Source organism: Pecten maximus, chromosome 2 (genome assembly GCF_902652985.1).
Source record: "Pecten maximus chromosome 2, xPecMax1.1, whole genome shotgun sequence".
In the NCBI taxonomy this organism is placed as follows: Eukaryota; Metazoa; Mollusca; class Bivalvia; order Pectinida; family Pectinidae; genus Pecten; species Pecten maximus.
In genome coordinates, this window is record NC_047016.1 from 3,798,105 (window position 1) to 3,825,815 (window position 27,711).

The window sequence follows — 27,711 nt, forward strand, 5'->3', positions numbered from 1 at the left end:
TAATTTTAATTGAATGAAAATGGGAAAATGTCCTTTTTTCACAAATAATTTGACAAATAATTTGACTTTCTCATAAAATATAAAAATATTATCGGCGGTATACTTACTGTTTTAGTACTTTAGTATTAAGTTCCTAATTAGTTTAAATAAATAATCAATTTCTATCTGTTTTGTGACAATCTGAATTCTTAGTTTAGTAGTTAAGTTACTTGATTAGTTATTTAGGCAAGTGAATCATCGATTGATTTGGGTTAATTGTATAGCCAAGGTGGATCGACTTTGATGGCACAAAGCCATGTATAGGTTAGTGGTTTCTAAGTGTAAACAAATCTTAAGGCCGACCCTTAATGAAATAACGCTGCTTGAGACCCCACCTTTGAGGTATTCTCATACTTGACCAATGTATGAAGTTTGATTGAAATCACAATAAAAATGAAATCGCTAGAGCGCTGACAATGAGCAAACTAACTAACGTACTCACGTACATACGACAGGGGTGTACCCCCTCCCGACGTCGCGAGGGGATAAAATTGAACAAAATATCAGAGGACACCTTATGAGAGTCTTTTCTGGGACAAATGTTATGTTATCGTTAGTTTCTTTTATTATGTTTTATTTAACATCTATCAATCCAAATACGAACAAGTGAAGTTGTTGATGTCCAGGGAGTCATGGACAATTATAATTTGTTTACCTCCGTTATAATAACTACACTTAACATTATTTCATTCTCTTTACTGTTTAAATAAAGATTTTAGCTTGAATCGGCTTTGTTTATAAATTTCCATATTTAAGCTATTTAAAAACAAATGTTATTAGAAAAGGAATTTAATTTATTCTGCTATACCAAAAAGCATACAGATTTTATTTATCTGAATCCACACCTTTTTAACGTAAACATTTGAATCGATATAGTGTCACTTTAAAGTCATTACTGGAATTCTAAAAACATCCATTTCTGGTGTGATAGTCTACGTATAAATGGTACATAGTCTATGTATAAATGGTATATAGTCTACGTATAAATGGTACATAGTCTACATATAAATGGTAGACAGTCTACGTATAAATGGTACATAGTCTACGTATAAATGGTACATAGTCTACGTATAAATGGTAGACAGTCTACGTATAAATGATACATAGTCTACGTATAAATGGTAGACAGTCTACGTATAAATGGTACATAGTCTACATATAAATGGTAGACAGTCTACGTATAAATGGTACATAGTCTACGTATAAATGGTACATAGTCTACGTATAAATGGTAGACAGTCTACGTATAAATGATACATAGTCTACGTATAAATGATACATAGTCTACATATAAATGGTAGACAGTCTACGTATAAATGGTACATAGTCTACGTATAAATGGTACATAGTCTACGTATAAATGGTAAATAGTCTACGTATAAATGGTAGACAGTCTACGTATAAATGGTAGACAGTCTACGTATAAATGATACACAGTCTACGTATAAATGGTACACAGTCTACGTATAAATGGTACATAGTCTACGTATAAATGGTACATAGTCTACGTATAAATGGTACATAGTCTACGTATAAATGGTAGACAGTCTACGTATAAATGATACACAGTCTACGTATAAATGGTAGACAGTCTACGTATAAATGATACATAGTCTACGTATAAATGGTACATAGTCTACGTATAAATGGTACATAGTCTACGTATAAATGGTACATAGTCTACGTATAAATGGTACATAGTCTACGTATAAATGGTACATAGTCTACGTATAAATGGTAGACAGTCTACGTATAAATGGTAGGCAGTCTACGTATAAATGGTACATAGTCTACCTATATTTGGTACATAGTCTACGTATAAATGGTAGACAGTCTACGTATAAATGGTACATAGTCTACGTATAAATGGTACATAGTCTACGTATAAATGGTACGTAGTCTTTTTATAAATGGTACATAGTCTACGTATAAATGGTACATAGTCTACGTATAAATGGTACATTGTCTACGTATAAATGATACATAATCTACGTATAAATGATACATAGTCTACGTATAAATGGTACGTAGTCTTTTTATAAATGGTACATAGTCTACGTATAAATGGTACATAGTCTACGTATAAATGGTACATTGTCTACGTATAAATGATACATAATCTACGTATAAATGATACATAGTCTACGTATAAATGATACATAGTCTACGTATAAATGGTACATGGTCTACGTATAAATGATACATAGTCTACGTATAAATGGTACATAACCTACGTATAAATGGTACATAGTCTGCCTATATATGGTACATAGTCTACGTATAAATGGTACATAGTCTACCTATATTTGGTACATAGTCTACCTATATTTGGTACATAGTCTACCTATATATGGTACATAGTCTACGTATAAATGGTACATAGTCTACCTATATTTGGTACATAGTCTACCTATATATGGTACATAGTATACATATAGATGGTACATAGTCTACGTATAAATGGTACATAACCTACGTATAAATGGTACATAGTCTACGTATACATGGCAATAATTGACAAGTAAAAGCTTTCTGATTTCCTTTAATTTTCGACAATGAGTTTTGGGTAGGATGAACACAGGTTAACATGAGTACAGTTAGTACATATGTGAGGATTGACATGTCCACACTGACAGCCGTTATTGGTACAGCAGGCACAGTCAAAGCTCATCTCGTCATAGCCACACTGACACCCGGACCCTGCCGCTGTGTAGTGGTTTATCTCTGTAAAGATGTTAAGATGAAACTATTTAGAGTTAACTTCCCCAATATATTATCTACAGTAAACGTTCCCAGTATTCTATATTTAGAGTAAACTTTCCCTGTATACTATTTAGAATTAACTTCCCCAATATACTATCTATAATAAACGTTTCCTATATTCTATTTAGAGTAAACTTTTCCAATTATCTATTTAGAGTAAACTTTCCAAGTATTCGATTTAGAGTAAACTTTCCCAATACACTATCTCCAATAAACGTTACAAGTATTGTGTTTAGAGTAAACTTTTCAAGTATTCTATTTAGAGTAAACTTTCCCAATACACTATCTCCAATAAACGTTACAAGTATTGTGTTTAGAGTAAACTTTTCAAGTATTCTATTTAGAGTAAACTTTCCCAATACACTATCTCCAATAAACGTTACAAGTATTGTGTTTAGAGTAAACTTTACCTGTACACTACCTAGAGTAAAATAATATTTCCCGGTACATTTTTTAGAGTAAACGTTCCCACTTTTCTATTTAGAGTAAATTTTCCCAGTATTCTATCTAGAGTAAACTTTCCCAGTATTCTATTTAGAGTAAACTTTTCCAATATTCTATTTAGAGTAAACTTTTCCAATATTCTATCCCCAACTTTCCAGGTACACTATTTAGAGTAAACTTTGTCGGTATACTGTCTAGAGAAAACTTTCCCAGTACACTACCAACAGTAAAATATCCTTTCCCGGTATACTATTTAGAGTAAACTTTCCCAGTAGATAAATAAATTATATACTGTGAGTAGTATATGTTAGACAGATAGATAATACATTATATACTGTGAGAAGTATATGTTAGACAGGTAGATAATACATTATATACTGTGAGTAGTATAAGTTAGGCAGATAGATAATACATTATATACTGTGAGTAGTATATGTTAGACAGGTAGATAATACATTATATACTGTGAGTAGTATATGTTAGACAGATAGATAATACATTATATACTGTGAGTAGTATATGTTAGACAGATAGATAATACATTATATACTGTGAGTAGTATATGTTAGACAGGTAGATAATACATTATATACTGTGAGTAGTATATGTTAGACAGGTAGATAATACATTATACACTGTGAGTAGTATAAGTTAGACAGATATATAATACATTATATACTGTGAGTAGTATATGTTAGACAGGTAGATAATACATTATATACTGTGGGTAGTACATGTTAGACAGGTAGATAATACATTATATACTGTGGGTAGTATATGTTAGACAGGTAGATAATACATTATATACTGTGAGTAGTATATGTTAGACAGGTAGATAATACATTATATACTGTGAGTAGTATATGTTAGACAGGTAGATAAATAAATTGTTGTAACACACCTGTGACCGATGAACTCCTGCTCCAGGAGTAGTGATCAGAATGTGGATTACAGTAACCGCCGTCTAAACTTTGTTCCCCACTACGTCGACACAAACTGTCAATCATACAGGTATTGTCCTATAATGAAAATAAGATATGTACTTAAAGTGTGTACATTATCCTATTGGTTTGACTGTGATAAAAAGATATGTATGTAAATTGTGTACATTTCCTGTTGGTTTGACTGTGATAATAAGATATGTATGTAAATTGTGTACATTTCCTGTTGGTTTGACTGTGATAAAAAGATATGTATGTAAATTGTGTACATTTCCTGTTGGTTTGACTGTGATAATAAGATATGTATGTAAATTGTGTACATTTCCTGTTGGCTTGACTGTGATAATAAGATATGTATGTAAATTGTGTACATTTCCTGTTTCACTGTCAGTTTGGCAGTAGACGACATCAAATACCATCAAAGCCCGAATTATCTTATGATCAAATATGCCTTCTCAAGCTCGAATCCCCGAAAAGTGGGACAAAGTACTGGCAGTGGTAGCTGAGGTATCTAACACAAAACACTTCTGACTCGCCACTATGATACATGATGATTACAGTGATAGCTGATATATCTTACACAAAACACTTCTGACTCGCCACTATGATATATGATGACTACAATGATAGCTGAGGTATCTAACACAAAACACTTCTGACCCACCACTATGATATATGATGACTACAATGATAGCTGAGGTATCTAACACAAAACACTTCTGACCCACCACTATGATATATGATGACTACAGTGGTAGCTGAGGTATCTAACACAAAACACTTCTGACCCACCACTATGATATATGATGACTACAGTGGTAGCTGAGGTATCTAACACAAAACACTTCTAACCCACCACTATGATACATGATGACTACAGTGGTAGCTGAGGTATCTAACACAAAACACTTCTGACCCACCACTATGATATATGATGACTACAGTGATAGCTGAGGTATCTAACACACAAAACACTTCTGACCCGCCACTATGATATATGATGACTACAGTGATAGCCGAGGTATCTAACACAAAACACTTCTGACCCGCCACTATGATATATGATGACTACAATGATAGCTGAGGTATCTAACACAAAACACTTCTGACCCGCCACTATGATATATGATGACGACAGTGATAGCTGAGGTATCTAACACAAAACACTTCTGACTCGCCACTATGATATATGATGACTACAGTGATAGCTGAGGTATCTAACACAAAACACTTCTGACCCAACACGATGATATATGATGACTACAATGATAGCTGAGGTATCTAACACAAAACACTTCTGACCCAACACGATGATATATGATGACTACAATGATAGCTGAGGTATCTACCACAAAACACTTCTGACCCAACACGATGATATATGATGACTACAGTGATAGCTGAGGTATCTAACACAAAACACTTCTGACCCGCCACTATGATATATGATGACTACAGTGATAGCTGAGGTATCTACCACAAAACACTTCTGACTCGCCACTATGATATATGATGACTACAGTGATAGCTGAGGTATCTAACACAAAACACTTCTGACCCGCCACTATGATATATGATGACTACAGTGGTAGCTGAGGTATCTAACACAAAACACTTCTGACCCGCCACTATGATATATGATGACTACAGTGATAGCTGATATATCTAACACAAAACACTTCTGACCCACCACTATGATATATAATGACTACAGTGATAACTGAGATATCTAACACAAAACACTTCTGACCCACCACTATGATATATGATGACTACAATGATAGCTGAGGTATCTAACACAAAACACTTCTGACCCACCACTATGATATATGATGACTACAGTGATAGCTGAGATATCTAACACAAAACACTTCTGACCCACCACTATGATGACTACAGTGGTAGCTGAGGTATCTAACACAAAACACTTCTGACCCGCCACTATGATATATGATGACTACAGTGGTAGCTGATATATCTTACACAAGACACTTCTGACCCACCACTATGATATATGATGACGACAGTGATAGCTGAGGTATCTAACACAAAACACTTCTGACTTACCACTATGATATATGATGACTACAGTGATAGCTGAGGTATCTAACACAAAACACTTCTGACTCGCCACTATGATATATGATGACTACAGTGATAGCTGAGGTATCTAACACAAAACACTTCTGACCCACCACTATGATATATGATGACTACAGTGGTAGCTGAGGTATCTAACACAAAACACTTCTGACCCACCACTATGATATATGATGACTACAGTGATGGCTGATATATCTTACACAAGACACTTCTGACTCGCCACTATGATATATGATGACTACAGTGATAGCTGAGGTATCTAACACAAAACACTTCTGACTCGCCACTATGATATATGATGACTACAGTGATAGCTGAGGTATCTAACACAAAACACTTCTGACTCGCCACTATGATATATGATGACTACAGTGATAGCTGAGGTATCTAACACAAAACACTTCTGACCCGCCACTATGATATATGATGACTACAGTGATAGCTGAGGTATCTAATACAAGACACTTCTGACCCGCCACTATCATGACGACAGTGATAGCTGAGGTATCTAACACAGAACACTTCTGACTTACCACTATGATATATGATGACTACAGTGATAGCTGAGGTATCTAACACAAAACACTTCTGACCCACCACTATGATATATGATGACGACAGTGATAGCTGAGGTATCTAATACAAGACACTTCTGACCCGCCACTATCATGACGACAGTGATAGCTGAGGTATCTAACACAGAACACTTCTGACTTACCACTATGATATATGATGACTACAGTGATAGCTGAGGTATCTAACACAAAACACTTCTGACCCGCCACTATGATATATGATGACTACAGTGATAGCTGAGGTATCTAACACAAAACACTTCTGACCCACCACTATGATATATGATGACGACAGTGATAGCTGAGGTATCTAACACAAAACACTTCTGACCCACCACTATGATATATGATGACGACAGTGATAGCTGAGGTATCTAACACAAAACACTTCTGATTCGCCACTATGATATATGATGATTACAGTGGTAGCTGAGATATCTAACACAAAACACTTCTGATTCGCCACTATGATATATGATGATTACAGTGATAGCTGAGGTATCTAACACAAAACACTTCTGACTTACCACTATGATATATGATGACTACAGTGATAGCTGAGGTATCTAACACAAAACACTTCTGATCCACCACTATGATATATGATGATTACAGTGATAGCTGAGGTATCTAACACAAAACACTTCTGACCCACCACTATGATATATGATGATTACAGTGATAGCTGAGGTATCTAACACAAAACACTTCTGACCCACCACTATGATATATGATGATTACAGTGATAGCTGAGGTATCTAACACAAAACACTTCTGACCCACCACTATGATATATGATGATTACAGTGATAGCTGAGGTATCTAACACAAAACACTTCTGACCCACCACTATGATATATAATGACTACAGTGATAGCTGAGGTATCTAACACAAAACACTTCTGACCCGCCACTATGATACATGATGACTACAGTGATAGCTTAGGTATCTAACACAAAACACTTCTGACTTACCACTATGATATATAATGACTACAGTGATAGCTGAGGTATCTAACACAAAACACTTCTGACCCACCACTATGATATATGATGACTACAGTGGTAGCTGAGGTATCTAACACAAAACACTTCTGACCCGCCACTATGATATATGATGACTACAGTGATGGCTGAGGTATCTAACACAAAACACTTCTGACCCACCACTATGATATATGATGACGACAGTGGTAGCTGATATATCATACACAAAACACTTCTGACTCGCCACTATGATATATGATGACTACAGTGATAGCTTAGGTATCTAACACAAAACACTTCTGACTTACCACTATGATGACGAGAGTGATAGCTGAGGTATCTAACACAAAACACTTCTGACCCACCACTATGATATATGATGACTACAGTGGTAGCTGAGGTATCTAACACAAAACACTTCTGACCCGCCACTATGATATATGATGACTACAGTGATAGCTGAGGTATCTAACACAAAACACTTCTGACTTACCACTATGATATATGATGACGACAGTGATAGCTGATATATCTAACACAAAACACTTCTGACTCGCCACTATGATATATAATGACTACAGTGATAGCTGAGGTATCTAACACAGAACACTTCTGACTTACCACTATGATATATAATGACTACAGTGATAGCTGAGGTATCTAACACAAAACACTTCTGACCCACCACTATGATATATGATGACTACAGTGGTAGCTGAGGTATCTAACACAAAACACTTCTGACCCGCCACTATGATATATGATGACTACAGTGATGGCTGAGGTATCTAACACAAAACACTTCTGACCCACCACTATGATATATGATGACTACAGTGGTAGCTGAGGTATCTAACACAAAACACTTCTGACTCGCCACTATGATATATGATGACTACAGTGATAGCTGAGGTATCTAACACAAAACACTTCTGACTTACCACTATGATGACTACAGTGATAGCTGAGGTATCTAACACAAAACACTTCTGACCCTACCACTATGATATATGATGACTACAGTGGTAGCTGAGGTATCTAACACAAAACACTTCTGACCCGCCACTATGATATATGATGACTACAGTGATAGCTGAGGTATCTAACACAAAACACTTCTGACTTACCACTATGATATATGATGACTACAGTGATAGCTGATATATCTAACACAAAACACTTCTGACTCGCCACTATGATATATGATGACTACAGTGATAGCTGAGGTATCTAACACAAAACACTTCTGACTTACCACTATGATATATGATGACTACAGTGGTAGCTGAGGTATCTAACACAAAACACTTCTGACTCGCCACTATGATATATGATGACGACAGTGATGGCTGAGGTATCTAACACAAAACACTTCTGACCCGCCACTATGATATATGATGATTACAGTGATAGCTGAGGTATCTAACACAAAACACTTCTGACTCGCCACTATGATATATGATGATTACAGTGATAGCTGAGGTATCTAACACAAAACACTTCTGACCCACCACTATGATATATGATGACTACAGTGATAGCTGAGGTATCTAACACAAAACACTTCTGACCCACCACTATGATATATGATGACGACAGTGGTAGCTGAGGTATTTAACACAAAAAACACTTCTGACCCGCCACTATGATGACGACAGTGATAGCTGATATATCTTACAAAAAACACTTCTGACTCGCCACTATGATGACGACAGTGATAGCTGAGGTATCTAACACAAAACACTTCTGACTCCCCACTATGATATATGATGACTACAGTGGTAGCTGAGGTATATAACACAAAACACTTCTAACTTACCACTATGATATATGATGACTACAGTGGTAGCTGAGGTATCTAACACAAAACACTTCTGACTCGCCACTATGATATATGATGACTACAGTGATAGCTGAGGTATCTAACACAAAACACTTCTGACTTACCACTATGATATATGATGACTACAGTGATAGCTGAGGTATCTAACACAAAACACTTCTGACCCACCACTATGATATATGATGACTACAGTGATAGCTGAGGTATCTAACACAAAACACTTCTGACTTACCACTATGATATATGATGACTACAGTGATAGCTGAGGTATCTAACACAAAACACTTCTGACTCGCCACTATGATGACGACAGTGATAGCTGAGGTATCTAACACAAAACACTTCTGACCCACCACTATGATATATGATGACTACAGTGATAGCTGAGATATCTAACACAAAACACTTCTGACTTACCACTATGATGACGACAGTGATAGCTGAGGTATCTAACACAAAACACTTCTGACCCGCCACTATGATATATGATGACTACAGTGGTAGCTGAGGTATCTAACACAAAACACTTCTGACCTACCACTATGATATATGATGACTACAGTGATAGCTGAGGTATCTAACACAAAACACTTCTGACTACCACTATGATATATGATGACTACAGTGATAGCTGAGGTATCTAACACAAAACACTTCTGACCCACCACTATGATATATGATGACTACAGTGATAGCTGAGGTATCTAACACAAAACACTTCTGACTTACCACTATGATATATGATGACTACAGTGGTAGCTGAGGTATCTAACACAAAACACTTCTGACCTACCACTATGATATATGATGACTACAGTGATAGCTGAGGTATCTAACACAAAACACTTCTGACTTACCACTATGATATATGATGACTACAGTGGTAGCTGAGGTATCTAACACAAAACACTTCTGACCCGCCACTATGATATATGATGACTACAGTGATAGCTGAGGTATCTAACACAAAACACTTCTGACTTACCACTATGATATATGATGACTACAGTGGATAGCTGAGGTATCTAACACAAAACACTTCTGACTTCGCCACTATGATATATGATGACTACAGTGGTAGCTGAGGTATCTAACACAAAACACTTCTGACCCGCCACTATGATATATGATGACTACAGTGATAGCTGAGGTATCTAACACAAAACACTTCTGACCCACCACTATGATATATGATGACTACAGTGATAGCTGAGGTATCTAACACAAAACACTTCTGACCCACCACTATGATATATGATGACTACAGTGATAGCTGAGATATCTAACACAAAACACTTCTGACTTACCACTATGATATATGATGACTACAGTGATAGCTGAGGTATCTAACACAAAACACTTCTGACTCGCCACTATGATATATGATGACTACAGTGATAGCTGAGGTATCTAACACAAAACACTTCTGACTTCGCCACTATGATATATGATGACTACAGTGATAGCTGAGGTATCTAACACAAAACACTTCTGACTCGCCACTATGATATATGATGACTACAGTGATAGCTGAGGTATCTAACACAAAACACTTCTGACCCGCCACTATGATATATGATGACTACAGTGATAGCTGAGGTATCTAACACAAAACACTTCTGACTTACCACTATGATATATGATGACTACAGTGGTAGCTGAGATATCTAACACAAAACACTTCTGACTTACCACTATGATATATGATGACTACAGTGATAGCTGAGGTATCTAACACAAAACACTTCTGACCCACCACTATGATATATGATGACTACAGTGATAGCTGAGGTATCTAACACAAAACACTTCTGACTCGCCACTATGATATATGATGACTACAGTGATAGCTGAGGTATCTAACACAAAACACTTCTGACCTACCACTATGATATATGATGACTACAGTGATAGCTGAGGTATCTAACACAAAACACTTCTGACCCGCCACTATGATATATGATGACTACAGTGATAGCTGAGGTATCTAACACAAAACACTTCTGACCCACCACTATGATATATGATGACTACAGTGATAGCTGAGGTATCTAACACAAAACACTTCTGACCCGCCACTATGATATATGATGACTACAGTGGTAGCTGAGGTATCTAACACAAAACACTTCTGACTCGCCACTATGATATATGATGACTACAGTGATAGCTGAGGTATCTAACACAAAACACTTCTGACCTACCACTATGATATATGATGACTACAGTGATAGCTGAGGTATCTAACACAAAACACTTCTGACCCGCCACTATGATATATGATGACTACAGTGATAGCTGAGGTATCTAACACAAAACACTTCTGACTTACCACTATGATATATGATGACTACAGTGATAGCTGAGGTATCTAACACAAAACACTTCTGACATACCACTATGATATATGATGACTACAGTGATAGCTGAGATATCTAACACAAAACACTTCTGACCCGCCACTATGATATATGATGACTACAGTGATAGCTGAGGTATCTAACACAAAACACTTCTGACCTACCACTATGATATATGATGACTACAGTGATAGCTGAGGTATCTAACACAAAACACTTCTGACCTACCACTATGATATATGATGACTACAGTGATAGCTGAGGTATCTAACACAAAACACTTCTGACTTACCACTATGATATATGATGACTACAGTGATAGCTGAGGTATCTAACACAAAACACTTCTGACCCACCACTATGATATATGATGACTACAGTGATAGCTGAGGTATCTAACACAAAACACTTCTGACTTACCACTATGATATATGATGACTACAGTGGTAGCTGAGGTATCTAACACAAAACACTTCTGACTTACCACTATGATATATGATGACTACAGTGATAGCTGAGGTATCTAACACAAAACACTTCTGACCTACCACTATGATATATGATGACTACAGTGATAGCTGAGGTATCTAACACAAAACACTTCTGACTTACCACTATGATATATGATGACTACAGTGGTAGCTGAGGTATCTAACACAAAACACTTCTGACTTACCACTATGATATATGATGACTACAGTGATAGCTGAGGTATCTAACACAAAACACTTCTGACTTACCACTATGATATATGATGACTACAGTGGTAGCTGAGGTATCTAACACAAAACACTTCTGACTACCACTATGATATATGATGACTACAGTGATAGCTGAGGTATCTAACACAAAACACTTCTGACCCTACCACTATGATATATGATGACTACAGTGATAGCTGAGGTATCTAACACAAAACACTTCTGACTTACCACTATGATATATGATGACTACAGTGGTAGCTGAGGTATCTAACACAAAACACTTCTGACCTACCACTATGATATATGATGACTACAGTGATAGCTGAGGTATCTAACACAAAACACTTCTGACTTACCACTATGATATATGATGACTACAGTGATAGCTGAGGTATCTAACACAAAACACTTCTGACCCTACCACTATGATATATGATGACTACAGTGATAGCTGAGGTATCTAACACAAAACACTTCTGACCTACCACTATGATATATGATGACTACAGTGATAGCTGAGGTATCTAACACAAAACACTTCTGACCTACCACTATGATATATGATGACTACAGTGATAGCTGAGGTATCTAACACAAAACACTTCTGACTTACCACTATGATATATGATGACTACAGTGATAGCTGAGGTATCTAACACAAAACACTTCTGACCTACCACTATGATATATGATGACTACAGTGATAGCTGAGGTATCTAACACAAAACACTTCTGACTTACCACTATGATATATGATGACTACAGTGGATAGCTGAGGTATCTAACACAAGACACTTCTGACTCTACCACTATGATATATGATGACTACAGTGATAGCTGAGGTATCTAACACAAACACTTCTGACTTACCACTATGATATATGATGACTACAGTGGTAGCTGAGGTATCTAACACAAAACACTTCTGACTTACCACTATGATATATGATGACTACAGTGATAGCTGAGGTATCTAACACAAACACTTCTGACTCGCCACTATGATATATGATGACTACAGTGATAGCTGAGGTATCTAACACAAAACACTTCTGACCCGCCACTATGATATATGATGACTACAGTGATAGCTGAGGTATCTAACACAAAACACTTCTGACCCGCCACTATGATATATGATGACTACAGTGATAGCTGAGGTATCTAACACAAAACACTTCTGACTCGCCACTATGATATATGATGACTACAGTGATAGCTGAGGTATCTAACACAAAACACTTCTGACTCGCCACTATGATATATGATGACTACAGTGATAGCTGAGGTATCTAACACAAAACACTTCTGACTCGCCACTATGATATATGATGACTACAGTGATAGCTGAGGTATCTAACACAAAACACTTCTGACTTACCACTATGATATATGATGACTACAGTGATAGCTGAGGTATCTAACACAAAACACTTCTGACTCACCACTATGATATATGATGTTTACAGTGGTAGCTGAGGTATCTAACACAAGAACACTTCTGACTTACCACTATGATATATGATGACTACAGTGATAGCTGAGGTATCTAACACAAAACACTTCTGACCCACCACTATGATATATGATGACTACAGTGATAGCTGAGGTATCTAACACAAAACACTTCTGACCCACCACTATGATATATGATGACTACAGTGATAGCTGAGGTATCTAACACAAAACACTTCTGACCCGCCACTATGATATATGATGACTACAGTGATAGCTGAGGTATCTAACACAAAACACTTCTGACTTACCACTATGATATATGATGACTACAGTGATAGCTGAGGTATCTAACACAAAACACTTCTGACTCGCCACTATGATATATGATGACTACAGTGATAGCTGAGGTATCTAACACAAAACACTTCTGACTCGCCACTATGATATATGATGACTACAGTGATAGCTGAGGTATCTAACACAAAACACTTCTGACCCGCCACTATGATATATGATGACTACAGTGATAGCTGAGGTATCTAACACAAAACACTTCTGACCTTTACAGTGAAGCTATCCTTTAGACTATAACTCACCTGTAGAGTGTAACTTACCTTTAGAGTGTAACTTACCTTTAGAGTGTATCTTACCTTTAGAATGTAACTCACCTTTAGAGTGTTACTTACCTTTAGAGTGTTACTTACCTTTAGAGTGTATCTTACCTTTAGAGTGTATCTAACCTTTAGAGTGTTACTTACCTTTAGAATGTAACTTACCTTTAGAGTGTATCTTACCTTTAGAGTGTATCTAACCTTTAGAGTGTTACTTACCTTTAGAGTGTTACTTAACTTTAGAATGTATCTTACCTTTAGAGTGTATCTTACCTTTAGAGTGTAACTTACCTTTGGAATGTAACTTACCTTTAGAGTGTATCTTACCTTTAAAGTGTATCTTACCTTTAGAGTGTAACTTACCTTTAGAATGTAACTTACCTTTAGAGTGTAACTTACCTTTAGAGTGTAACTTACCTTTAGATTGTATCTTACCTTTAGAGTGTAGCTCACCTTTAGAGTGTATCTAACCTTTAGAGTGTATCTAACCTTTAGAGTGTAACTTACCTTTAGAGTGTAGCTTACCTTTAGAGTGTAACTTACCTTTAGAGTGTATCTAACCTTTAGAGTGTAACTTACCTTTAGAGTGTAACTTACCTTTAGAGTGTAGCCTACCTTTAGAGTGTAGCTCACCTTTAGAGTGTAACTTACCTTTAGAGTGTAGCTCACCTTTAGAGTGTAACTTACCTTTAGAGTGTAACTTACCTTTAGAATGTAACTTACCTTTAGAGTGTATCTAACCTTTAGAATGTAACTTACATTTAGAGTGTATCTTACCTTTAGAATGTAACTTACCTTTAGAGTGTATCTTACCTTTAGAATGTAACTTACATTTAGAGTGTATCTAACCTTTAGAGTGTATCTTACCTTTAGAGTATAACTTACCTTTAGAGTGTATCTTACCTTTAGAGTGTAGCTCACCTTTAGAGTGTAACTTACCTTTATAGTGTAGCTCACCTTTAGAGTGTAGCTCACTTTTAGAGTGTATCTTACCTTTAGAATGTAACTCACCTTTAGAGTGTTACTTACCTTTAGAGTGTTACTTACCTTTAGAGTGTATCTTACCTTTAGAGTGTATCTAACCTTTAGAATGTATCTTACCTTTAGAATGTAACTCACCTTTAGAGTGTTACTTACCTTTAGAGTGTTACTTACCTTTAGAATGTAACTTACCTTTAGAGTGTATCTTACCTTTAGAGTGTATCTAACCTTTAGAGTGTTACTTACCTTTAGAGTGTTACTTAACTTTAGAATGTATCTTACCTTTAGAGTGTATCTTACCTTTAGAGTGTAACTTACCTTTGGAATGTAACTTACCTTTAGAGTGTATCTTACCTTTAGAGTGTAACTTACCTTTAGAGTGTAACTTACCTTTAGATTGTATCTTACCTTTAGAGTGTAGCTCACCTTTAGAGTGTATCTAACCTTTAGAGTGTATCTAACCTTTAGAGTGTAACTTACCTTTAGAGTGTAGCTTACCTTTAGAGTGTATCTTACCTTTAGAGTGTATCTTACCTTTAGAGTGTATCTTACCTTTAAAGTGTATATTACCTTTAGAGTGTATCTTACCTTTAGAGTGTATCTTACCTTTAGAGTGTATCTTACCTTTAGAGTGTAACTTACCTTTAGAGTGTAACTTACCTTTAGAGTGTAACTTACCTTTAGAGTGTAGCTCACCTTTAGAGTGTAACTTACCTTTAGAGTGTAGCTCACCTTTAGAGTGTAACTTACCTTTAGAGTGTATCTTACCTTTAGAATGTAACTTACCTTTAGAGTGTATCTAACCTTTAGAATGTAACTTACATTTAGAGTGTATCTTACCTTTAGAATGTAACTTACCTTTAGAGTGTATCTTACCTTTAGAATGTAACTTACATTTAGAGTGTATCTTACCTTTAGAGTGTATCTTACCTTTAGAATGTAACTTACCTTTAGAGTGTATCTTACCTTTAGAATGTAACTTACCTTTAGAGTGTAGCTCACCTTTAGAGTGTATCTTACCTTTAGAGTGTATCTTACCTTTAGAGTGTAACTTACCTTTAGAGTGTAGCTTACCTTTAGAGTGTATCTTACCTTTAGAGTGTAGCTCACCTTTAGAGTGTAACTTACCTTTAGAGTGTAGCTCACCTTTAGAGTGTAGCTCACCTTTAGAGTGTATCTTACCTTTAGAATGTAACTTACCTTTAGAGTGTAACTTACCTTTAGAGTGTATCTTACCTTTAGAATGTAACTTACCTTTAGAGTGTAACTTACCTTTAGAGTGTAACTTACCTTTAGAGTGTAGCTCACCTTTAGAATGTAACTTACCTTTAGAGTGTAACTCACCTTTAGAGTGTAACTTACCTTTAGAGTGTAACTTACCTTTAGAGTGTAACTTACCTTTAGAGTGTAACTTACCTTTAGAGTGTAGCTCACCTTTAGAATGTAACTTACCTTTAGAGTGTAACTCACCTTTAGAGTGTAACTTACCTTTAGAGTGTAACTTACCTTTAGATTGTATCTTACCTTTAGAGTGTAACTCACCTTTAGATTGCAGTGTCCAGATGTATTACAGGCCATACAAGTGCCGTCATATATAATGAAGGGATGTTCAGCGCTGTACAATGTGCCATCAGTTGTCACTGACACCAAGAAAGCGTCCTTATAGTTTTCTATTTAAGAGAAAATTGGTTCATCTTATTAGGATTAGAATTTGAGTTTAGTTAACTCAGCGACGCTAACGACAAACATTTAGCCAGATCAGACCCTGATAAACGTGAAAACAAAGTAAAATGGGTGGGGTTCACATATATATTCTCCATCAATAAAATAAACATATGGACAGAAAAAAGTTTTACCCAAGTTTGTGAAAGTGTTAAGCTTTGATAATATGTCTTATTTACCGTTCATTAGCACTAGATTTTCCGGCAGGCTACACTCGACCTCTAGAAAACTAGTGAAGGATACTGGGACTTCAACGTGTGGTCCGTATGGACTGATAGAGTTTCCACCAATCTGTAATTTAACGTGATATTCTCACGCTTTGTCCAACCGTAACAACCAACAGAATTCCTCCTAACAGTACGTCTAATCTTATTAAATACAACCTCGGGGGTTGTTATCATCGTACATCATCTTACCGTTGTGGACTGATGCATGTTTCTAACAGTTTTATAAACTCTCTACAATTTCACATAATTCGGAATATTATAGACAAATCAATAAAGTGCTACTTTTAGGACTCATTCATCAAAACTTTCATTTTACAGTCAAACACCAGTGAAAATACAGTTCACAAAGATTGCATAAAACCTACCGATCGGGAAGGTCTTGCTAGTCCAAGAAAATATCAGAAAAATAATTTCTGTCAGATATTCCGGTACAGCTTGATCGACATGATCCTAATAAGTATATTATTTTTGGACTTAAATTGAATATCCTCCTTGTCTATTTACAGACAATCGAGGAAGAAATCAACACGAATGTTATTTTACCTCAGCTTTTTTGTATCGACACTTGAGGTTTGGTCCTGCTATTAGATTTTCTGCAATCACCTGAACCTTCATACACTTTCTGTCTCTGGTGTCACAAAGGCCATCTCTAAAATAGAATGAGATATTCGTCGTTTTGTCAAGTAACACAAAGTATCGATGATGTTAAAGAGCATATCTATGAAACAGAGCTACAGAGTAAGGCTGGACTGTCGTGTATCTGTGATCAAGTTGTAAACAATCTAACATAGTAAGATGGAACTCTCGTGCTTCCGTAGTAAGGATGAACTCTCGTGCTTCCGTGATCATGTTGTAAACACAGATACATAGTAAGGATGAACTCTCGTGTATCCGTGATTATATTGCACCGTAGCAGAATCATTTTGGAAAGAAGATATTTCGATATGATCACGATCTTCTACTTTTCTTATTTGATTGTACATATGATTCATTGGTCATTTGTCTTATGAAATTGAAATAGTCAAGCCCCAAAAAAGTCTATTTGTACAATCTTCTCAACCTGAAGATTTTTTTTCCAGCAACGCCAAATACATCTAGACCGGAAACATACCCACGGAAATGGCTGATGACCGGAGTAGCACCTGCTGGGACTGAACAATCATGACCAATATATCCCGTATGGCACGTGCAAGATCCCTCGTGACAAGTTCCACGTCTGCTGCATTGGTTTGGACACAAGTGATTTGTGACGTCAGCTGGTGGGATTCTCCTTCTATCCGGCCCTATGGCATAATTACTGACGTCACGAAGGACGGTGTCTTGACATTGGTAATCGAAAACATTCATATAGCCGGTGTTAAACATGTCACTGTCTGAAAACTGAAATTGGAAGATACAGCAAAACATGTCACTGTCTAGGATCAGTAACGGGGAATTACAGTAAACACGTCACTGTCTGTAATCAGTAACGGGGAAATACAGTAAACAGGTCACTGTCTGTAACCAGTAACGGGGAACTACAGTAAACATGTCACTATCTGTGATCAGTAACGAGGAAATACAGTAAACATGTCACTGTCTTCGATCAGTAACGGGGAACTACAGTAAACACGCCACTGTCTGTAATCAGTAACGAGAAACTACAGTAAACATGTCACTGACTGTGATCAGTAACAGGGAAGTACAGTAAACATGTCACTGTCTGTGATCAGTAACGGGGAAATACAGTAAACATGTCACTGTCTGTAATCAGTAACGGGGAAATACAGTAAACATGTCACTGTCTGTGATCAGTAACGGGGAAATACAGTAAACACGTCACTGTCTGTAATCAGTAACGGGGAAATACAGTAAACACGTCACTGTCTGTAATCAGTTACGGGGAAATACAGTAAACATGTCACTGTCTGTGATCAGTAACAGGGAAATACAGTAAACACGTCACTGTCTGTAATCAGTAACGGGGAAATACAGTAAACATGTCACTGTCTGTAATCAGTAACGAGGAAATACAGTAAACACGTCACTGTATGTGATCAGTAACGAGAAACTACAGTAAACATGTCACTGTCTGTAATCAGTTACGGGGAAATACAGTAAACACGTCACTGTCTGTAATCAGTTACGGGGAAATACAGTAAACATGTCACTGTCTGTGATCAGTAACGGGGAAATACAGTAAACACGTCACTGTCTGTAATCAGTAACGGGGAACTACAGTAAACATGTCACTGTCTGTAATCAGTAACGAGGAAATACAGTAAACATGTCACTGTCTGTGATCAGTAACGGGGAACTACAGTAAACACGTCACTGTCTGTAATCAGTAACGGGGAAATACAGTAAACATGTCATTGTCTGTGATCAGTAACGGGGAAATACAGTAAACACGTCACTGTCTGTAATCAGTAACGGATAAATACAGTAAACATGTCACTGTCTGTAATCAGTAACGAGGAAATACAGTAAACATGTCACTGTCAGTGATCAGTAACGGGGAATTAAATAAACATGTCACTGTCTGTAACCAGTAACGGAGAAATACAGTAAACATGTCAATGTCTGTAATCAGTAACGGGGAAATACAGTAAACATGTCACTGTCTGTGATCAGTAACGGGGAAATACAGTAAACATGTCATTGTCTGTAACCAGTAACGGGGAAATACAGTAATATGTCACTGTCTGTGGTAAATAAAATGCAATGCCATGGGATAGGTTCAATGTAATGTACACAAAGAGGAAACAGTTGTGCAACAGTTCTGTTTATACACTATCTAGTATTTTCAATGCACAATAAATCTACTGTTAAACGATACTGATCAATATTTACTAATCTCTCAACTTGACGTGTTAAACCTGATCTTCGAAGAACATTTTGCTTGTAACCTACAAAGGTGACAGTGTGAAGTCAGACATTCATTCTTAAATTCGATGTATCGATTGGTATCACGCTTAAATTCGACATCTCTATGTTTATCAAGCTTAATTCCGATATTTTGTAAACAATTTTTTTTTACATCAACATGGACTTCAATGTAAAGCTTACCATCATATCTTCTACGCATGCGTCAATGTACTTCTGTACCATCACCGATGGCAAAACGGAGTGACATCTAGTGGACAAAGAAGATCCACCGATATCGGCCGTACACGTCTTCCTAGCCATAGCTTCTGTCATTCCACTCCGAGTGACCACGGCTCTTTCCTTCCTCTTGATGATTTCTAGCAACAAACAACGCTAAGATAATCATATCACTTGGTCTATTTTTAGCTCGACTGGTGATAAGTTTGAAGAAATATGTTGTATTTACATTTTCCGAATTACTGTTAATAGTTTGTGCCTAAAACCTCAATCGAAAGACAAGGGTCCAAGTAAGAAGACCAATACAAAGATTCAAACAGTAATTTAAATGTCGTATTCAAGGGTCTAAGTGAGAAGGGCAATATAAAAGTGTCCAATAATAATTTAAATGTCATATCCTGTTTGACTTCGATAAGATACGTGACGGATACACCGAACGTCTTAAAACAAAATAAGTAAAACGGTTTTTTTCAAAACCATGTTGTTGGTTTTTTTTTTTAAATGAAACTGTTGGATTTCTGGAATTCGCGAAGCCTAGCTTTAATGAATCAAACTTTTGGATTTCTAGAATTTTGCATAGCAGTACTTCCGTATAGAAATATGATATTCATTAAAGCCAATGACATTGCGCTTCTGGTGCATTTGGTAGATTAACAAAAATACCATTGTAAATCTGTTAACGTTAACGTTAATGTGCCCTGATGTAGATTACCTGGTTTGAAATTCCATATCATCTGAGGTTCTTTTGGATAATCGTCGTGTCCGCGTGGTTGTCCCCATCGAAATGTTTCCACATGGCGACGTGGCTTTTTTCCGGTATTCTGAAATTTTCGTATACGTCTGAGATACTTATCGAGAATAACCGGAAACTTAAGAACATCAAAATTTAGTAAAAGTAAAATATTCAAAAATGTGGATTTTTTTATCTACAAGTACAGAAATGTTTTGAATAAAGAATACCACATGTTTAAAACAAAACAGAGAAGCAACCCAATACAAACTATGGATAAATGGATTGTGTAGATATAAGTTAACAAATTATTTAGTAAAGCATTATAATACCTTTCTCTATTCTTTATTTCCGTTTTACATTAAAGTTTATCTTAAATCTATCCTGTAATAGTGTTGTCACATTCAAGTCAAATTTGTGACATCACGGTAACAGGCAATCGTTCCCGACAAAAACATTCGTTGAAAAAAATCACAAAGTAATCAATTTAATTTCGACGAATTAATCAATATTTTTTTAACATGAGGATATTCGCCTTTTATATAATTACGTCAATTGTTGCGAATTACATTGACCAATTGAGGTTTCCAAACCGGCAGCATAAATATTCGTGACATCAAAAATACACTTAAAATAGTGACTTCAGACAAAACGACGTCACGAACATTTTTCTTCATTTGATTACATTTAATTTGATCACATTTTATTAAGGCTATATTGTAATTATGGAGATTAAATTGAAATATAATACTGTCTGAGTATAAGATGTTTATGAAGACAGTTGCATTATGTATATATACAAAACAAATCTACTACACCACTGTTCAAGCTATACTAAGTTAATAAGTCAGTGCTAGAGTGCGAGTCACAAAAAAATGATACCTATGCTAGAATGCAAGTCACAAGGAATAATACCTGTGCTAGAGTGCAAGTCACAAGGAATAATACCTGTGCTAGAGTGCGAGTCACAAGGAATAATACCTGTGCTAGAGTGCAAGTCACAAGGAATAATACCTGTGCTAGAGGATTTTTCGCTTTAGATTTTGTACAAATTCCCTGAGATGTTTTGCTGTCACACTGGCAGTAATGGACGTTTTTGTGATCGAAGGCGGTAGAGTGTAGAGGAGGGTTTTCAAATAAACTGTATCCGGGTGGTATACTGTAAAATAAAACATTATCCGGGTGGTATACTGTAAAATAAACATTATCCGGGTGGTATACTTAGGGGATAGTACGTTGTTTTTCGTGGCTATACTGGCGATTAGAACATGAAATTTGGTTTGAACTCGAGACCAAATTTCATGTTCTAATCGCCAGTATAGCCACGAAAAACAACGTACTATCCCCATTCTAACACGTTTACTATCGCATATATCTAGAAACATTGTTTTACATTGCTACAAGTACGCTGTTAAGTACTATGTGACCTCCGCTAGTGACGTGTCATACTATGGCGGATTGACCAATCAGAAAGAAGCTTTCAAAGTCGGTCAATTGGCCACGCCCATACTGGCGAGAGTTGGATCTGTATGTTGACGAAGCGGTATATTTGGATTGTTGTAAAAGTCCTGTTACCGAAGATTTAACGACATATTTTGTTTTTAGAATTTACTTATATGATGTCGAAATTATATCTAATTTGAAATCATTTTTGACAAAGGGACGAATGAAATATAGTAAATTATTTTAAAATTTAGTTAAAAATATATATCAGATTTTATATCCAAAAATATTCCTAGATCTGTATTTTTATATAACTCATATTTTATCCAAAAATATTCCTAGATCTGTATCTTTATATAACACATATTTGCCCTTTGGCACCAATTCTGTTTACCTGTTGACGTAGTTGATCTGATATTAATGGTACAGGTTGTACATGGTTATCTAATATTGTCTTAGGCTATATGACAGCCGTCTTCTGTATTATCCTGTACAATCAATCATATATACTCATACCTAGGACTTAGGACTATAAAAGGTTAAATGTTACTTTATTATGTAGTCGGTTTCCAAGGACTGGACTGAGCAGTTCTACACACGTAAATAAACCAAGATACAACTACTTGGACTCCGTCTTCCTCTCTTACACCATACACAACAATTCTACAAGTGGCTACACAAACGTGTAGTTCACAGAAGTTGTGTGCACTTGTTCCATTTCATTTCGGATTTTACTTTGCTAGATGTCTCCACACGGACGAAACGTGCGTTTCAATCAATAGATGACGGTTAGAATAATGTTAACGATTTTTGTTAAATTCATTCAGTTAATTCATTCCTTTCGATTTCTTCACTTTCGATTCCAATATCATGGGTCATCAATCATAAATGGTGCAGAGTGATAAATTTCGCTACGAGTCGAACTTGACGCCATATTGTTTTGATTAGAAACGGGGCGTGGCTTAACAGGATAGATCACGGTTCTATCGCAGATCAGAACACGGTCCGTAACCAATCAACACACGCGTTGCAAACGAATCGTGTTAGAATGTAAAATAAAACATTCTACCAGATCACCGGGCACATAGTCCATATAACACTGTACACAAATAAGCACGCACACTTAAGTTGCTAAACAGTCATATTTGTTTTAGATTATATTTTCAATTCTAGCTTTCAAAAAAATATGTGTTTGAGAGGAAGATATTCAGGAGTAGGGCATAGTGAAAGTCTTGGAGATAATAACTTAGAATAATTTGCTCTTGGACTATTTTTAAAATGCCTAAGACAAAACTGAGATATGGAATATGTAGTGTTTGCTGTTTTTGTTTTAGAGACACGGATTTAAAGAAAAATAAAATATGCAACTGAATAGATAAATATATGTCTTACATCCAGGATTTTGAAAATTCAGCTTGGTCGGGATGTTGAAGTCCATCACTTCCTAACATGTCATTTGCTGGGTTGCCGTCAAATGTTCCACACAGTCCCTCGGAGTTGTCCAAGTCGTCTGTCGGCAATTTGAGATACGTATTCAGGTAGCTAGTCTTGTCTGAACCAGTTACATGCATATGTGCCGAAACCTTTAGGCTGGCACCAGACGGAAAATTGATCTGAAACATAATGTCAAAATCAAATTCACTGTTGTGTCCTATATCAAAGATGAAAACAAAATTGATATCTTGACAAACATTGTAAAAAGCACAAAGGAACATTTTAGATGGAATATCCTTATTGAAAGTTATCGACCCAATCAATTAAGCATTGATGTCATGTCTTTTTATTTAGTTTCATTGGGGGATAAAAAAGAAATTGTTTCTTAACTGTATGAATCCGCGTATCATCCGTGACAGACTAAACAGAACATCATAATAACAAGACCTATATGTATATACAGACATATGACAGTACAGTGATATAGATACACACACGAGCCTTATAGAGAATGTTACTGATACAATATAGATATGTCAATCTTCCCGTCTGTATGACAGAACTTCACAATCAAAGGCGATGTTAATTACATTTAAGGTTTTGCCAGAAGGGTCCGGGTCGACCGTCGTCCCGCCAGTCAATGGCCCCGATGGGTATGTGACTTCGGGGGCCGCCAGTTGGGTACTAGTTTTAGAACATATATTAATTTGTATGACGTCATTTCCCTCACGAGCAACTACTGCACAGATACAGGGTTTCCAGTGTTTTCCACAGGCCCAAGTTGTTATTTCGACCTGGAAGATAACATAGCATTTCGATTCATTTTAAATTAATTGTTTTTATTATAGCTTGAAGGTAGGAAAGTGGCATGGATTTCTGGCTATCTTTGCCGAGGGTTTGGTGAGGTATTGACAATCAAGCATCCTTTCAGGGTAGGGAACTTTCTCTGTCCTCTCCTCAACATCAGACATCCCTGCCATTTTTTTCTACATGAAATTGATCAGACTACATTCGAATGGTAAGACTAAGATGATTTTATCATGAGCACTTGTAGACCTAGATAAGCTTTACTACAGTTGTTATAAACAATAATGATGTAATGTTTTGCTCATAATTTAGTTTCTCTTATTCAATAGACGGAGTGAAAAAGTCTTATTTCACATTTGTTGTTCACGACCACAATTTCCAAATAAACATGCACAGTTGCTCTGTGTGTGAGGTATCCCATCAGGGGTAAGCTGTCTCTATCTTTACCGGGCCGAAGGCTAGCCATTTCTGTTCAGTGGGGTATAAAAAGAACCTTGACTTGGTTTTATGTCAAAACGTTTTAGAATCAGAAGACTTTATTATAATCACCTGGAACGGCCTGATTTTGCTTTTGTAGTAGAGAAAGTTCCCAACCGTGTACACGCCGACAGTTCTGTAATTAAAATAAAATTCGGTATTACGTCATACAGTCAATGGGATTTTGTTCTCATCGTCGGATTCCTGATTAACATGATAATAATACTTTATAGGTTGATTTACAAAATCAACAAACTTAAATTATCACCCTGAAGCACCAGTCATATATCATATCCATATGCCCCGTTATCACTAGACAAAAGCACATACCTTTTTGAATTGCTTCTTAACGTTTCTAAAATGCTGCATTGTTTTATGTCAAACTGTAAACTACTTGATTCATATAAAACCTTTTATTTAGCATTTTACATCGTGTTACTGTTTTCAGTTTGTGGTTGAGGCAACTGAGTATTCTGATGCTTGGCCTGAGCTTATCCTCCATAGTCCTGTCACCATACATCTAAAGTCCATCGTTAGCATCGCCTTTGGCAGAAGCTGCTAAAACGAGGTTCCCCTCAGGTCAGGTAATTGTTGTCTAGTTTTCCAGATATTCAGTACGTAGGTGCTTTTAAAGAGACCTTGGTGGTTAAGGTTAACTTCTCATTTTCCAAAATCGTACATAGTATAACTCACCTGTTACTGAACGCCGTGTAAATAGTATAACTCACTTGTTACTGAACGCCGTGTAAATAGTATAACTCACTTGTTACTGAACGTCGTGTAAATAGTATAACTCACTTGTTACTGAACGCCGTGTAAATAGTATAACTCACTTGATACTGAACGCCGTGTTAATAGTATAACTCACTTGTTACTGAACGCCGTGTAAATAGTATAACTCACTTGTTACTGAACGCCGTGTAAATAGTATAACTCACTTGATACTGAACGCCGTGTAAATAGTATAACTCACTTGTTACTGAACGCCGTGTAAATAGTATAACTCACTTGTTAGTGAACGCCGTGTAAATAGTATAACTCACTTGTTACTGAACGCCGTGTAAATAGTATAACTCACTTGTTAGTGAACGCCGTGTAAATAGTATAACTAACCTGTTACTGAACGTCGTGTAAATATTATAACTCACCTGATACTGAACGCCGTGTTAATAGTATAACTCACTTGTTACTGAACGCCGTGTAAATAGTATAACTCACTTGTTACTGAACGCCGTGTAAATAGTATAACTCACTTGTTACTGAACGCCGTGTAAATAGTATAACTCACTTGTTACTGAACGCCGTGTAAATAGTATAACTCACTTGTTGCTGAACGCCGTGTAAATAGTATAACTCACTTGTTAGTGAACGCCGTGTAAATAGTATAACTAACCTGTTACTGAACGCCGTGTAAATATTATAACTCACCTGATACTGAACGCCGTGTAAATAGTATAACTCACTTGTTACTGAACGCCGTGTAAATAGTATAACTCACTTGTTACTGAACGCCGTGTTAATAGTATAACTCACTTGATACTGAACGCCGTGTAAATAGTTTAACTCACTTGTTACTGAACGCCGTGTTAATAGTATAACTCACTTGTTACTGAACGCCGTGTAAATAGTATAACTGACTTGTTACTGAACGCCGTGTTAATAGTATAACTAACCTGTTACTGAACGCCGTGTAAATAGTATAACTCACTTGTTACTGAACGCCGTGTAAATAGTATAACTCACTTGTTAGTGAACGCCGTGTAAATAGTATAACTAACCTGTTACTGAACGTCGTGTAAATATTATAACTCACCTGATACTGAACGCCGTGTTAATAGTATAACTCACTTGTTACTGAACGCCGTGTAAATAGTATAACTCACTTGTTACTGAACGCCGTGTAAATAGTATAACTCACTTGTTACTGAACGTCGTGTAAATAGTATAACTCACTTGTTACTGAACGTCGTGTAAATAG

At 36.3% G+C, this 27,711-nt stretch overlaps 1 protein-coding gene across 1 annotated transcript in view; it reads right to left on the minus strand.

Moving 5' to 3' along the window:
• Window positions 1-886: 886 nt before the first annotated feature.
• LOC117345310 (von Willebrand factor D and EGF domain-containing protein-like) overlaps window positions 887-27,711 on the minus strand; it is a 48,465-nt gene continuing 21,640 nt past the window's right edge. The window contains exons 9-20 of the mRNA XM_033908382.1: window positions 25,806-25,869; window positions 25,040-25,243; window positions 24,408-24,628; window positions 22,587-22,731; window positions 21,555-21,663; window positions 20,807-20,982; window positions 18,870-19,138; window positions 18,302-18,407; window positions 17,711-17,822; window positions 17,352-17,479; window positions 4,148-4,265; window positions 887-2,763 (exon numbers count right to left, since the gene is read on the minus strand). Coding sequence (XP_033764273.1) covers window positions 2,582-2,763; window positions 4,148-4,265; window positions 17,352-17,479; window positions 17,711-17,822; window positions 18,302-18,407; window positions 18,870-19,138; window positions 20,807-20,982; window positions 21,555-21,663; window positions 22,587-22,731; window positions 24,408-24,628; window positions 25,040-25,243; window positions 25,806-25,869 — 1,834 coding nt within the window. The 3' untranslated portion in view covers window positions 887-2,581. The remainder of the gene's footprint in view (window positions 2,764-4,147; window positions 4,266-17,351; window positions 17,480-17,710; window positions 17,823-18,301; window positions 18,408-18,869; window positions 19,139-20,806; window positions 20,983-21,554; window positions 21,664-22,586; window positions 22,732-24,407; window positions 24,629-25,039; window positions 25,244-25,805; window positions 25,870-27,711) is intronic.